Below are 16,830 nucleotides of genomic sequence, written 5' to 3'. Positions count from 1 at the left end.
TTAATCAAAGAGAGACACAGGTAATTACAGACCTGTTAGTTTAACTTCTGTTCTAGGGAAATTAATGGAGGCACTGGTTAAAGAGGCATTGCAGGATCATCTAGACAAGACTTCAGTTATCCCTCAGACACATTATATGTTTGTGAAGGAGAAGTCTTGTTTGACTAATTTTATTTTATACTATGATGTAGTCACAAAGGAACTGGATGCAAAGAATAACTTTGATATCATATATTTGGATCTTAGAAAAGCCTTTGATACTGTTGCACATGAAAGTCTGCTGCACAAATTGGAGCAGTGTGGAATTTGGAGACAAATTGCTGCTATGGATAAAGGGATGGTTGAGTGGAAGAAGACAGAGAGTGGTAATCAGTGGACACTGCTTATCGTGGGCTAATGTTATTAGTGGAGTCCCTCAGACAATGGACCTAACACTAAACCCTCAGGATTTAGTGTTAGGTCCATTGTTGTTTTCTGTATTTATAAATTATATTGATGATGGTATGTCAGGCTTTATGTCCAATTTTGCAGATGATAGTAAGGTTGGCAGGGTTGTTAATGACAGTACACTGCTGCAACAGGATCTAGAAAAGTTGAGCAGATGCACTGAGAGGTGGAAAATAAAGTTTAACATTGACAAATGGAAAGTACTGCATATGAGTAGCAGTAACCCCAGAATAACGTATCAACTGGGTGGTACAACACTCAGAGTGGTGGAGAATGAAAAAGACCTGGGGGTAATTGTGCAGTCAGATATGAAATTTTCTGAGAAGTGCAAAAAGGCCGCAAGAGTAGCTCATGTTGTCTTGTCAGTGATATACAGGAATTTTTCTAGCAGGGATAAGGAGGTGGTTATCCCCTTGTATAAGGCAGTGGTCAGACGAAGCCTTGAGTACTGTATACAGGTCTGGATGGCTCATTTTAAGAAGGATGTAGAGCTGTTGAAACGAGTACAGAGAAGGGCAACAAGATTAATGAATGGAAAAAAGGGTTGCTCTTATGAAGAAAAGCTTAAGTTTTGCAAATTACAGTGTTGGAGACTAGGCACCTGCGAGGTGATGTGATTGAGGTGAGTAAGGCCTTGAATGGGTTGAGCACGCTGAATTCTAATGGGATTCTTCCACTTTCTCAGATTACGAACCTAATGGGGCATAAATTCAAATTGAGGAAAGACAGTTGTAGAATAGATGTGCGGAAATTTGCCTTTACCCAGCGGGTGGATAATTGCAGGAACAAACTTCCATCTGTCGTTGTGTGAGTTGATAGCTTAGATTCAAGGCAGAACTTGACAAACATTTGGAGCGAGTGGATGGGTGAAATAAGGGGTTTTTTTTTTTTTTTTTTTTTTGGCTGATGCTATATACCCTTGCTTTTTTGCATCATGTACCTTTGCTAATGATAATGCTAAGACACAGCATGGGTTTTTGAAAGGGAGATCGTGTCTGACCAATTTGATTGGATACTATGATGTGGTTACAAAGGAACTGGATGCAAAAAATAATTTTTTATCATATACTTGGATTTCAGGAAAGCTTTTGATACTGTTCCATATGGAAGACTGCTGTACAAATTGGAGTGGTATGGCATTAAGGGTAAGTTGCTAGAATGGATAAAGAGATGGTTGAGTGAGAGACGGCAGTGAGCTGTAATCAGTGAACACTGTTCTTCTTGGACTAATGTTATTAGGGGAGTTCCCCAGGGTTTGGTGGTGGGCCCATTGTTTTGTGTATTCATCAATGATATTGATGAATACACTGTGGGTAGAACAGGTTTAATGTCCAAGTTTGCAGATGATACAAACATTGACAGTAAAGACAGTAGGTTACTGCAACTGGATCTAGATAAGTTGGGCAAATGGTCTAAGAAGTGGCAACTGAAGTTTAACATTGACAAATGCAAAGTACCGCATATGATAGCAGTAACTCAAGAGAAGCGTACCAACAGTGTGGTACTACACTCAGGGAAGTGGAAAATGAAAAAGACCTGGAGGTAATTGTGCAGTGAGATATGAAGTTCGCTGAGCAGTGCAGATAGGCAGCCAGAACACATCATGGAGTCTTGTCAATGGTATATAGGAATTTTGCTAGCAGGAAAAAGGAGGTGATTATTCTGTTGTACAAGGCAATGGTCACGCCATACCTTGAATACTGTGTGCAGGTCTGAAGGCCTCATTTTAGGAAGGATGTAGAGTTGCTAGAACAAGTACAAAGAAGGGCAAAGTTCAGTAAAAAAAACTAGCAAAGAAGGGTTTTTGAGCACTGCTGTAACAAATGCAAATGTTACAAATGGTGGAACAATTGTTGAAGGAAGACAAAACACTATTATTGCAAGAATTAGTAACAAAATTAAGCATTTCTTTTGAATGGCATCACAATATTGCTACTGTAAAATTAAACATATCCCATGTCTGTTTAGGCCTTACAGACAAACAAAAACAAAAGTGAGTTGAAATTTATCAACTCTTTGTAAGACAGGTGGAACAAAAGCCAGATTTTTATCCACAGTTGTCACATGTGACAAATCATGAATACAATATTATTAAACAGAGGCTAAGCAGAAATCCAGCGCTTGGAAAAACTGACTACAACATTCTGTACTATTTATTCTGCCAAAAAAAAAAAAAAAAAATCTTCATACTGTGTTTTGATGCTAAAGGAATAATTTTACAGCACTCTATCTAGGGCTTACAATACCGAGATTCCAGGATCCCAGTCATTTTTTTTTTTTTTTTTTTTTCCAGGATTTGAAATACCAGTATTAATACAAAAATACTAGTTTTTTGGTACTAATTTGAAAAATAATTGTTTATGATTTATTCACATAAAGGTTATAAAATCAACAACAATAAATCATTAATATTACAGAATGTGTAACAGAGTAACAGTTGAATTTCTATTGTTATACCCAATAGAAATTCAACGGAAACCTGAAAACTAAGACAAAATCTTACAAATATATTTCTCTTAGTAAGAAATATTTACTGTGTGGAAGTAAAGCATTTAAGGAATAATGAAAGCTTCATTACGGAAATATGGTAGGGCACTTAAGGAATATGATAAACGATGGCATGGTAGGTGCAGAAGGGTTAAAATTAAAAGTTTCTAAACAATAGTTTATTCCCTCTATTACATCACTACTTGAGGATGTGACACTTAGTGCATTTTGGGAAACAGCATCGGTATGGAACAGTTCAAATGCATTGTCAGCAGGCAATCTAGAGATGAAAGATGAAAGAGTTTCACTGTGTGGGAAAAACATTCTGTTTTTCCCACCAAAAGAAGAATAGCAAGTTTAAAGAATAACACAGTGACTGGGTCAGATTTAAATTAGTTAGGCAGAGATACGTAAACGAAAAGGAAATAAATAAGGGTCTCGCACCAAAAGAGTGGGTTGTGGTTGTTGTTCAGAGTGGTTGCAGACTTGCAGTGGTAGTTCTGGATTCAGTTCAGGATCCAGTTCTGGGAGTGTCCCACTATATAGTGAAGAGTTCTGCCGGGCATGTTCCTGTGCTAGAAGTTAATCCAGAAGCTGAGTAACAAGCCAGTCAGATAGTGCCCTGGTTTCTACTACTGATGTGGTAATTTCCTTCAGTATTAACAGAGAACTGGTCCCAAAATAAGACAGTACTAGAAGAGCTATATGGCAGAATTCAACTAAGAAGAAAGACTTCACTGCACCCATGGAAGGAATCTGCACAAAGGAATCCTGCCATGAAATAGAAAGAAGGTAAGTCCTCTAAACTGTGTTGTATTGAAAAGGGTGCTTAGATAAAACTGTAATTATTTTAAAGTAAGGATGAAGTTGAAGAAATTACAAGAAATTTACAGAAATGTTTATTGGTTGAAGTTGTAAAGAAAATTGATATTGCTAAATTAAGAGAGAGAGAGAGAGAGAGATATATATATACTGTATTTCTTCGATTCTAAGACGCACTTTTCCACCTCCCTATAAGCATCTCTAAAAATGGAATGCGTCTTAGAATTGATGGCGTCTTACAATCGCAGTTTTCTTTTTCAAATTTTCCCGCGCTTTGCACAGCACCACATATTTTGTTTTTACGTGGAAACCCAGTCTCCAAGTTTGACCATTATCGCATTCTCCAATTCCAATGGAGAATAAAGTGGCGTGGGTGATTTCACGTGCTTTCGAAATAACGGTGGCTTCACAACGTGAAGCCCCGTTATTTCATTATATTGGAGCTCACTCAGCGAAAACTAGGAAGTTTTGTTTGTATCTTCGAAAATACGTAAGTGGAGTTACTGTATTTTGCTAATTTTGATCCCTTATTGCACATTAAAATGTCAAAAAGATTGCACTACGAAGCCGCATTGAAACGAAAAGTTATTGTGTATGCAAGAGAACATGGAAATCGACATTTTGACATTAGTGAAGTAAATGTTCATCATTGGAGAAATGATTGCAATTCCATATTTTCGTGCAAAGCAACAACCAAGTGCTTTACAGGGCCTAAGAAAGGAAGATTTCCACAAGTCGATGAAGCTGTGATACATTTTGTAATGGAGACACGCACAAAAGGATTACCCATCACTTGACAATCCATGCAATTGAAAGCCAGAGAAATTGCCAAGTCCCTCTGAATAGAGAAAATAATTTTTAAAGACAGTCGCGGCAGTTGCGACAGATTCATGGTGTCGTAGTGGATTATCATTAAGGTGCCAAACATCTATCTGTCAAAAAATTCCCGCAGACTTTCAACAGAAGCTGATTAACTTTCAGCGACAGGTGATGAAATTAAGGAAAAAAAAAAGAAACTATGAGTTTAGTCAAATTGGAAATGCTGATGAAATCCCAGTCTTCTTCGATATGCCTCGAAATTACACCATCAACGCTAAAGGTGCTAAAGAAATTAAGATTATAAGCATGGGCTATGAAAAGCAGCGTATCACTGTGATGCTATGCATCACCGCTGATGGTCGAAAGTTGACACCATATTTAATTTTAAATCAAAAAACCATACTAAAGAATGAAATTTTCCCCAACGATGTTATTATGCGTGCACAAAAAAAAATGGATGGATTTCGGCAGAGCTTATGGAAGACTGGCTAAATGTTGTGTGGAATAGATGCCTTGGAAGTCTTCGTAACCCACTCAGCATACTAGTACTTGATGCATTTCGTGGACATTTGTCTGAACGGGTCAAAAATAAAATTGTGTAAAAACATGGTGATTGGTTGTGATTTCTGGTGGCATGACTAGCCAACTGCAGCCACTCAACGTTTCAGTCAACAAACCATTTAAAGATTACTTGAGAAAGGAATATGAATTCTGGCTGTTGACCGACAACCTCCCACTGACACCTTCCGGAAAAATTAAGAGAGTGCCAGCATCAAAATTGGCAGAATGGGTATCAACAGCTTGGAAGCTGATCCCAGAAAGAATAGTCAAGGACTCATTTAAAAAATGTTGCATCAGCAACGCTCTCGATGGCTCAGAAGATGATATATTATGGGATAATGAAGATAACGACGGCTCAGAAGAATCTGACCCTGAATGTGAAGTAGACTCTGATATTGATTTAGATGCAGATATCAATGGCTCAGAAGATTCAGAAGGAAGTGATGAATAACATACCTACTGATAAATACCGGTATTATTGTTGTTAGTAAATTGAATTCAATTATAATAAAAATATTTGTTAGATTTATTTTAGTGTTTTATTTTATTTATTTTTGTTTCTTAGAATCAAAGCTTTTTTTCTAAAATTAAGGTACTGAAATTAAGGTGCATCTTACAATCGATGGCGTCTTAGGATCGAAGAAATACGGTATATGGAATTGTTAGTATTAAGTCAGCTTATGGATTGCTATTGTGAAGAGAATTGATATTGCTGATTAAGAGAAATATGAAGAAGTGATTAAGATTGAATTAGCTTAGTGTTTGCAGCTGTAGAGAGTTGATATTGTTAATTGAAAGAAATTTTATAGAAATGATAGCAGGTATTAACAGATTAAATGAGAAAAATTAATGTTAGATGTAAATGAATACCAATTACGTATATACAGTAAACCCTCGATTTAATGGACTAATAGGGGAAAAGGGATGTCCATTAATGCCGAAAGTCCGTTAAATCGAATGTAACCTGGAGGGGCATTTTTTATTGTTCTTAACGTAGTTTTTATCACGCAACTTTCATGTGTTTTCTACTCCCCTCTGTAGAACCACATTTAGAGCTATCAACACTATTTTAAAGAATAATGTTGCAATTTGGCCTTTGATTTACAGATATCAGAAACAGTTTGTTTTTTAATGCCGTAAATTTCACAAACACGTGCTACTGAGACGCCTTATTTTAATTTCTCAATTAGCTCTAATTTCTGTGCCACATTTAAGTTCACATGCTTTAACTGCTCTATCACTTGATGACACTTTAAATTGTAAAAATTGCAAAATTATTTAATAAATAAAGTCAGAATTCAGAAATCACAGAAACACTGTATACAACCTGACAACACAATAGCTTGAGGCAGACTGAGACTGAAACAAAGCGAGTCGGTAGATCTGCAGTTTAGTGTCCTGAGCCAGGTTCAGCTCACAAGTCACCGCCTGCTCTTATCTGTTATCTGGGAAAACAGCTATTTGAACGCGTTTTCAGAAAGAATAAAAAACAATTTCCTGATTTTGATTATAAAAGTAGGTAATTATCAAAACAATAATGGAAATAGGTAATTATTATTAAATATTAATTAATAATAACACTGAATAACTTATGTTAACCTAAAAAAAAATAATATGGTCAAGATTAATATGTACATTACTGCATTATTATTAGTCCGGTCCGTTAAATCCGAAATCCATTATATACGGGTCTGTTAAATCGAGGGTTTACTGTACTTGTTAATAGTTTTGTATGATAAATGACTTGTTTTATAATATTTGTGTCATTGCTCATGAGAAAATATGGGAAAATCCATCAGCTCCTGCAAATTTGATTTTTTAACACAGTCAGGTAGCATGTGGGCCTTAGTGCTTGAGAGGAGCTGCTGTATGAAAATCATAATAATGGCCACCGATGGCAATACTAAGGTACAGAGAAATAAAAATTAATAAATAAATAAATAACCCCCACATCTTAGATTTGGTTTCCTCACCAAGCTTAAACATCAATCCCTTTCTTTCATTAATACGGATATAGTGACATAAAAAGTCAAAAAGAAAATAAGATTTTTTGAAGATGAGGGAATAAGGGAGGGGGTAAACTGCAACTCATCTACGACTATCTCAGTACAATAGCACCAACCAGCAACAGAATCCAAAAGGATGTTTTCTGCCGCCAATTAAATATGTACCAAAATTAGATCCAGTTTAAATGATAACACTATTGATTGCTTGTTTCTTAAGAGCTCACTTTATTCGGACAGGTAGTGTGGATGCTTAGACAACCAAATTTGCAGTTTCAATAAGTATATTTTTTTGTTTTTAGAATAACTGTATGTTTAATAATTTTTTGTTAGAATATTTATTATTGTAATAAAAGTTTGATTTAAAACATGAATTCAAGTAATTACTTGTTTTTTTTCTTACTTTACTGCACCTAATTGTCATCAAAATTCATAAATTAAAAATACCAAAATACTGGTATTAAGATTTTTACCGGTATTGTGAGCCCTAACTATCCCAGAAAATCAAACTACAAATTGTTTTTATTATGCTAACATGTTGCAAGTATATTTGGGTAGGGCTCTCCACCAAAAAAGATCCTAATCAGATGAAACAGCTGTTTTCTTTTGCAAAGATAATATAAACCCTCTTATCACCCAAATAGTCAAAGATGCTCTGTTGAGTATTGTTGAGCTTTAGCTATACTAAAAATCTCTCAGAAAATGGCCTGCAGCACATCAATTAAATATTATTGAGCCACAGGCCATCTTCTCAGAGCATTTCTACTCTTTTATTACGTACAAAATAGCATGTTTGCACTACACACATGTTACCAAAGATAGACTTAAGAATTTTTTCTTTAAACCATCAGGAATTGGAGAATAAACTCCCACCAAATTTTTAAGAGTTAAAAACTAAGTGAATTTAATGATAGGCTAGGATTTATCTATATCAGCTAAATATTAGCTGTAATAGACAAATGAATGAAGGATAACAATTGCAATCTAAAGTGTTTAAGGTTCTGCTAAATGAGCATTATCTCATAATACTAATATATATGAAAGTTTTAAATAAAACTAATGAGTCCATTTTCCACTTCTTTAAAATAAAGCAAATAATGAAATCTATTTGAATGTTGTTTCAAAATGGTGGATCACAATAAAAATATCCCCTGAATGATCCTCATATGTAGTGTAAATAGTTGGAGTTTATAATTACACGGCAGATTGAAATAAAACACTTTAAAAGGACATCCTGATACAATGCTTTATTGTAAGTTTCATAAATGATGTAAATTTGGTTTGGATCATCCCGAAAACATTGTGGGGAAGCAGGCCAGAGACATGCATGAGTACAAATGTAATCTTATCAAGCCACGACTGATTTTTTAAAAGTAAGCTAATAAAAATAAATGCTAAAAGATGTAAATTCATATTAAGGGGAAAATGAAAACTATACATTTCAAAACTCACCTTTTACACAAAAGCCCCAAGGACTTTTCTTTTCTACTCACACGCTGACTGCTTTCACCATAAAAACCTTCCATGTTATCAAAATCATCATCATCATCTGTTTTTGCCATTTCTAACCTTCTCCCAAAAGATTTCTAAAAAGGTAAATGTGTTAGGAAATAAAAATCAAGTCGAACCACAAGCTTTTTTAATTATTTTTTTCCCCCCTGAAATAGTAATTATTAACATACTATCAATTTATAGACTTATTAGTTATAAGATATTATTTTGGTATTCTTAACTGATTAAAACAACAATAAATATCAATTCAATTTGACACTTTTATTGGCATTTCTAACTTTTATACAAAACTAGTAAAAAACATATCGACACTTCCTCTTTCTCCCCCCTCTCCCACAAATTATTAAAATTCCTGAAAAATACCAGGAAAAAACAGATTAATCCAAATATCTCTTATGCATAACATTACGTTACGTAACATAAAAAAAAATAATTACATAAGTGCATACCAATACTTTGAGATATATATATACTGCAATATTCATATAAGTCTCTCTCTCTCATCTCCCTTTTCCAATTTACTATGATTACCACATAAAGTCTAAGAAATCTCCAGACTCATTCTGCTATGTCTGTACATATATAGGGCGGCAAAGATGAAACATGCATATAAAACCTGTTTTGAAATCCCTACAGGTGATCAAGAAAAATTGTGGAACCTGATTTCTGCTGTGGTAGTTGCAGGTCCAAATTAGAGGAGGATGATTTTGTGATAGTCATGTCTGCCTTTTGCTATAGCTCAAATATGAAGAAAAATCATGAAAAACTGCTGTTTGTATGGTGCACATGCCACAGGTTTAAAAGTCCTGATCAAAAATCTATAGTGATGTATCCCAACATACCAATCTCTACTGAACTGCGCAAAAAAGTGAAAACTATTTTATTAGTTTGACTATTCATGATGTAGTCAGTAGAAAAGAAAAGGCAACAGGAGCATGTATAAAGTAATAAATTTTTTTCCACATGAAGTACACAGAGCAAAAATATACCCAGCTCCTTGACATAACATGTCCCCAACAATGCCTTCTCCCCAGGCATACACACTACTTGGAATCCTTCCAGTCATATCTGGCAGAATAGACTAGCAAAATTATAGATTAGCTGATTCAGATGCTTCCTAGAGAGTTACCAGAAAGTTCAGTCCAGTTTACTATCTATCAGCCAACCTGCAAATATCGTTTTAGAGCTGTACCCTCAAAATGTAAGGAAGATTGGATCTCACTATGATGCCCATCGTAAACTCAACAAAAATCAATCATCATGCATGGGGTTGTGCAGGAGCTTTGCTCTAGAGACTAAACATTGGTTTCACCACTTCACACCTCCAATAAGCAAAGTGATGGCACTGAAACTGTTGATGAGATTCTTCTACCCATAATATTGACCCCTGCTTGCATTAGTTCGTACCTGGGTGGTCACCTTCAGTATATTAGGAGCAGTATTTCAGGACTTGCACACAGAGGTTATACAGAGGGTTACTAACAGTCCCACCATCATAACGGTGAGAGCAGATTATTTGGTTGTCACAGAACTGAATTTTGCCGAAATTCAGTTCTGTGAATTGAAGTATCACCTGAATATTAGTTGTATCAGCATTTTAAACTCCAAAATAGCAAGTAATTGCTTGTCATACCTGAGAGAATGGCTGTAACAAACATAAAGGAACAATTCAATGGTTGCAGTATGGTCACAGAACTATGGCTGTTTGAATTTAAAAAAAAAAAAAAAAAAAAGGCTATGGAATTTTCAATGAAAAAAAAATAAATAAGAATACGCTGACACATATTGACTAAATTATTTATTTTCTCCACATTATAAACACCCCGTGTGTGTGTGTGTGTGTGTGTGTGTGTGTGTGTGTGTGTGTGTGTGTGTGTGTGTGTGTGTGTGTGTGTGTGTGTGTGTGTGTGTGTGTGTGTGTGTGAATAAATTTTATTGAGTTTTGTTTACTTGACATATTTTTTGATTTATTGGTTTTTTGCACTTATCTTAGCATGATATATTTAACCAGTTTGCTGTATAATTTGATACTGTTTAATAGCTTACATGGTGCTCAGTTTGGTTTCCTAAAAACATGATATCACACATTCTCGTGTTTAAGTGTACTCTACTGGTTGACAGGTATGTTTTACACAGCACTATGCCACTTACTGAACTATACACTAACAGGCAACAAGGTGTGAACTCATTCCTAGAATTCAATGCATATTAGATTGTTCCCATATCAACTAGTTCCTGCATTAATAGCATTAGTAGAGGCATATGATGCAAGAAAGCAAGCTTATATAGCATCAGCCAATTTTATAAATATTTCACCCATCCATTCATTCCAAATGTTTTTCTAATTCTGCCTTGAACTTAGTTAAGTTGATGACCTCCATCATAACAGATGGAAGTTTGTTCCAACTATCAACCAGCTGCTGGCTAAAGGCAAATTTCCACACATCTATTCTACAATTGTCTTTCCTCAATGTTAATTTATGCCCCCCCCACCATGAGTAATCTGAGCAAGAGGAAGAATCCCATCAGCATTGGGCTTGCTCAAACCGCCTTATGCAATACTTTACATTTGTCAATGTTAAACTTCAGTTGCCACCTCTAAGCCCATCTGCTCAACTTTTCCAGATTCTGTTGCAGTAAAGTACTGTCATTTCTGTCATTAACAACTGTGCCGACCTTCGGCACAGTTGTTAATGTCTAGGCTGCAAACCTAGACATTAACCCGGATATCTTCTTCCAGTTACATAGCTTCCTGAGGAGCTATTGTGGCCACCAACAAATTCCTCCAACTGCATCGATCGTGTGCTATACGAGCAGCATCACATTGTCATGCCCAGAAGTTCACTGATCCCATCCTTCCACCTAGTTGCAGATCTTCCTCTGCACCTCTTCCCCTCGGTTTTTCCTTCCATTATATTCTTCAACAAAAAGTTTTCACTTCTTACTATACGACCAAAAAATATGAGTTTTCTTTTGTTGATGCCGTTGTCGTTGTTGTTTGGTTTTTAAGAGCATTAGCAACTAAGGCCATATTACTCCAGGGATATGCGGTGGTCATTCCCTGACCTTTCCACATCCGTATTTGGTGGTCACGGGCTCGAACCCCGGTCTAATCAAGAAGCGTGTGCTACACACTGCTGCTCCTGCCCACGGAGGTGCCCCTTTTTTGTTGATGCTATGAAGAAGAATTTTAGGCCTGCCAATTTTATTCAATACCTACTCATTTGTTCTTCAATCCAAGTAAGAAATACGCAGTATTCTCCTGTAATAGACAAGAAAATACCTCAATTTTCTTCCTGTAAACTCTTTTCAGATTCCATCCTTCACATCCATAAGTTGCAACTGGAAAAATTAACGAATCAATGATTCTCAGTTTTGTCTTTAAGGGCAGATCATGATCTCTCTGTAATTTTATCAGATTAGCGACTAACATTTTAGCAATTGCCTGTCGTCTCTTTACATCGTTTGAACAGTCAATATTTTTATTTATTCTTGACCCTAAGTGATCAAATTCATCAACTTCTTCAATATCTTGTCCATTAACCTTCACTTTACTGAAACCAAGATTATCACCAATCACCATAATTTTAGTTTTACACACATTCAGAAACAATCCTTTTTTCTTCCTTGCTTCACATACTCTCCTCAGAGTTCCTTTAAGAAATTAGCACAGCACCATCTGCATAATGAAGGTTGTTTAACTTCAGCCCTCCAATTTTGATGCCAGTCTCTAAATCTTCCAAAGTTTCACGCATGATATCTTCAGCATAAAGATTAAAAAGTTGAGGTGACAAAATACAGCCCTGCCTGTCACCAATACCTATCTTGAAAAAGTCCGTGTTTCCCATGTTTGTTCTCACAGTTCTTTCCTGTTCCTAGACAGCAGATTAATCGAGCTGAATTATGTAGATTTGGAAACCCATAATAGTCATTGTTTCCCCTATAGTTTCTCATGTTGAACACAATCAAATGCTTTTGCATAATCTATAAAACACAACATGACCGGAACATTGAATTCTTTGCATTTTTCAATAATCAGTTGTAGATTTAAGATCTGATCTCTGGTTCCTCTACCCCTTCTGAGACCTGCTTGCTCTTCTGGCATTTCTTCAAGTTTTCTTGAGATTCGGTTTAATATGATTTTAAGAATCTTGCTAGCATGAGAAATTAGGCTAATAGCCCTGTAATTTGAACAAATTTTCAGATTTTTTTTTTTTTGGTAAGGGGATGAAAATTGATTTCTTCCAATCTGATGGCCACTGTCCCGTTTCCCAAATTTTTACAATCATTTTATGAAAAAAAACTCTGTACCCTTCAACCTGTAGCTTTAATCAATTCCAGGTGAGTTGCCACACGTTAGTTCACTGATGGCTTTTTCGACTTCTTCCTTCAGTGGTACTGGTTCATGAACACACACTCTTGAAAAGGGGGGGGGAGGAGAGATCATTAGTGCCAGCAGGTGCTCGGAAGAGCTGCTCACAGTATTCTTTCCACCTTCCTTTGATTGTGTTCTCCTCTGTTAAAATTTCCCCCTTGGAGTCCTTAATTACATTAAGTTTTGGTCGAAACTTTTGTCTTAAGGACTTAATTACATCATAGATCTTTTGAGTGTTGTTTCATTTCTTGTGGTATTCGATTTCTTTACACTTTCAATTGATATAATCCTGTTTGTCCTGGCTTAAACAGCGCTTGATGACTTTGCTTAGTTCCTGATACTCTTCGTTTCTTTGTATACACCCTAGGCTTATACAGTTCTTCTCTGTTCAATAAGTTTAAAAGTGTCTTCTGTAATCCAAGGCTTCCTGATCTTACCTTCATCCATATCATTAATAAATAGAGAAAACAACAATGGGCCCAACACCAAACCGAGGGGAACTCTACTAATAACATTAGTCCATGAAGAGCAGCATCCATTGATTACCATTCTCTGTCATCTCCCACTAAACCATTCTTTTATCCATTGTAGCAACTTGCACTCAATACCATACTGCTCCAATTTGTACAGTAGTCTTCCATGCGCAGCATCAAAATCTTTCCTGAAATCCAAGTATGATACCAAAATTATTTTTGGCATCCAGTTCCTTTGTAACCAGATCATAGCAATAGTAATCGTTGCATGTGATGCAAGAGAGCAAGCATTGGAGCTTATGTAGCATCAGCCAAAAAAAAAAAAAAATTTACATAACCATTCCCTATAAATGTTTGTCCAGTTCCTCCTTAAATTTATTTAACCTATCAACTTCCACATTAACATTTTACACTTAGGGTGGTAGAAAATGAAAAGACCTGGGAGTAACTGTGCAGTCAGATATGAAGGTTTCTGAGCAATGCAGATAGGCTGCCAGAGCAGGTCACGGGGTTTTGTCAATGATATACAGGAATTTTGCTAGCAGGGAAAAGGAGGTGATTGTCCCTCTGTATAAGGCAATGGTCAGACCACGCCTTGAGTACTGCGTACAGGTCTGGAGGCCTCATTTTAGGAAGGATGTACACGCTACAGAGAAGGGCAACAAGATTGGTGAGGAGAATGAAGGGATCCTTTACCAAGAGAGGCGTAAGTTAAGCTAAAATCATTTAGCTCCCTGCCAGAGTTTGATAAATATCTGGTCTCCACTTCCCTGCTTACTTCCTCATGCATTAATGTAGATGCAAAATACTCTTTCAGTAACTATACACTAACAGGCAACAAGGTGTGAATTCATTCCTAAAATTCACACCTTGTTGCATATTAGCTTGTTCCCATATCAGCTAGTTCCTGCATTAATATTTTATGCTTAGCTATTTGAGTTAGTATATTTGATTTGCTAAGACACTTGTATGCTGTGATATTCCTTTTGGAAAATGGCTGTAATTTATTTTAGCACTGTAATGAATAGTATTTTTGGTTTTGGCATTACTTCATCAAAACTGGTTTCATTTCAACTGCTATTTTCATTCCAATAATTTGTTTGATCTATTTTATTTTATTTTTTATAATGAGGCTATTGATTTCATTTGACTAAGAGGCCATGTTTTACTCATCTATTTCATTTCATTATATTATCTTGACATGATATATTTAACTTGTAACTGAACACCAGTGTTTTTTTGTCTCTCTCTCTCTCAATGAAATATAAAGTTATAGTTATCCTATTTATAATCTTAAAAATCAGCAAGAATTAATTCAAAATTGTTCACTTTATTCTGCCACCTTTATTTTCAATCTATTATAAAAAATATGAACACATCTGTGAAAAATCAATTTTATATATATACAGTAAAATCTCATTAATACAAACTCGGTTTATACAAAGTACTTGTTTATATGAAGCACATGCCATTCCCCTGCGAAAGGATAGGCTTTTCTATGTAAATATATTTGTTTATTACAAAATTCGGTTAATATTTATTACAAAGTTCATTTTCACCCCATGAGAAATAAATATTGTCACTTTGTATGTTTAATTGTTATTTGTTATTTGGTTTTTAGGAGCATTAGCAACTAAGGCCATATTGCTCTGGGGATATGCGGTGGTCATTCCCTGACCTTTCCACATCCTCCGTATTTGGTGGTGACGGGCTCGAACCCCGGTTTAATCAAGAAGCGTGTGCTACGCACTGCTGCTTCTTCCCACCTGGCTACAGAGGCACCTTGTATGTTTAATACGAATCTTGGCAGAGCAATCTGATTATTGCCTCCCCGGCCACCTGGCTCCCTACTTCCTGAATGATGGCACTGACTTGTTAGAAATTAGTTTTGTGTAAACAAAAGCAGTTTATGGTAGCTACAATGTCAAGGGCACTCTGAAAAAACATCTTTCTGAAGGATGAGTTGCTAAATTAACAAAAGAATAAAAAGTTTTTCTAAGTTGTTTACATGCACTCCCTCGCTCTCCATGGGAATAAGGTCAGTTGCAATTGTTACCCCAGTTCAAAGTCTTTTTCTATTGTATACAGCAATCTAATTTTTGTGGCATTTTATCTGAGCTGATGTCTTTTTCAGAACTTGTCTTTAAATTAATTTAAAATTTGTTTATATTAAATTTATCTAGCAGTGTTATAGCGACAAAATGTAGACAGACAGAATTAAGCCTGGAAATTAAACTAAAAATTATACAAGAGGCTGACAGGACGGAAAGAAGCAAAATGGACATTGAAAAGGAATACAACATCCCTTTAACTACTTTATCTACAATACTGAAAAAAACCGAAAAAGACTTGAAGTGCATCATGATACCGGAGCAGCGATGAAAAACAGGAATAGAATTCGTGGTGCAAAACACGAGGAGCCTGAAACAAAACATTGAGTGGTACCAACAAATGCATGCATCTAATTTGCCAATATCAGGTCCAATTTTGCAAGAAAAGGCAAATTATCTAGCTTATCAACATGGGATTAGCGACTTCAAATGCAGCAGTGGCTAGCTCCAAAGATTTAAAGACAGGAATAACTTGGTTTCGCGAAATGTTTGTGGTGAGTCTGGATTAGTCGACAAAGAAAAGGCTACAGACTGGTTGTGTTCTGTACGGTCCATCCTTGAAAAATATGAGGCAAAGGATATTTTTTAATCTTGACGAGAGGCACCTCCATAGCCAGGTGAGCAGGAGCAGCAGTGCGTAGCACACGCTTCTTGATTAGACCAGGGTTGAGCCTGTGACCACCAAATACGGAGGATGCAGAAAGGTCATGAAATTACCACCGCATATTCCCGGAGCAATATGGCCTTAGTTGCTAATGCTCCTAAAAACCAAATAACAAACAAACAAACAATCTTGACGAGGCAGGTTTATTTTATAATTTGCTGCCAAACAAACCATTTGCTGTTTGAGGAGCGTCTTGTCATGGTGGAAAATTAAGTAAACAGACTCAATGTTCTGTTTTGCTGCAATTCAGATGCAGTACAAAACTACACCCACTAGTGATTGGTAAGTTTTCCAAGCCAAGATGTTTTAAAGCAGTTAACCAACTTCCCTGCGATTATGAGACCAATAGAATTGCTTGGCTTACGGTCAAAATTTTTCAGTCTTAGTTATCAAAATTGGACAGAAGAATGGCTTCGGAAAAAAGGAAATTTGATGATTTTAGACCATTGTACAGCACATTCTGCTGAGACACTTAAGTTGACAAATATATGGCTGTTGTTTTTACCCCTCACCCCAATACCACCATTTTAATGCAACCACTGGATCAAGGCATTAT

The 16,830-nt window shown here is 36.0% G+C and overlaps 1 protein-coding gene across 1 annotated transcript in view; it reads right to left on the bottom strand.

Annotated features, from left to right (window-relative positions):
• Positions 1-16,830, bottom strand: part of LOC150076358 (transcription factor E2F8-like) — a 229,884-nt gene that overhangs the window by 172,147 nt on the left and 40,907 nt on the right. Inside the window, exon 2 of the mRNA XM_090387330.1 lies at positions 8,592-8,725. Coding sequence (XP_090243456.1) covers positions 8,592-8,725 — 134 coding nt within the window. The remainder of the gene's footprint in view (positions 1-8,591; positions 8,726-16,830) is intronic.

Source organism: Mastigoproctus giganteus, chromosome 13 (genome assembly GCF_048544385.1).
Source record: "Mastigoproctus giganteus isolate SK-2022 chromosome 13, ASM4854438v1, whole genome shotgun sequence".
In the NCBI taxonomy this organism is placed as follows: Eukaryota; Metazoa; Arthropoda; class Arachnida; order Uropygi; family Thelyphonidae; genus Mastigoproctus; species Mastigoproctus giganteus.
The sequence above is the reverse complement of the archived record's forward strand: the minus strand, read 5'-3'. Positions and strand labels throughout refer to the sequence as shown.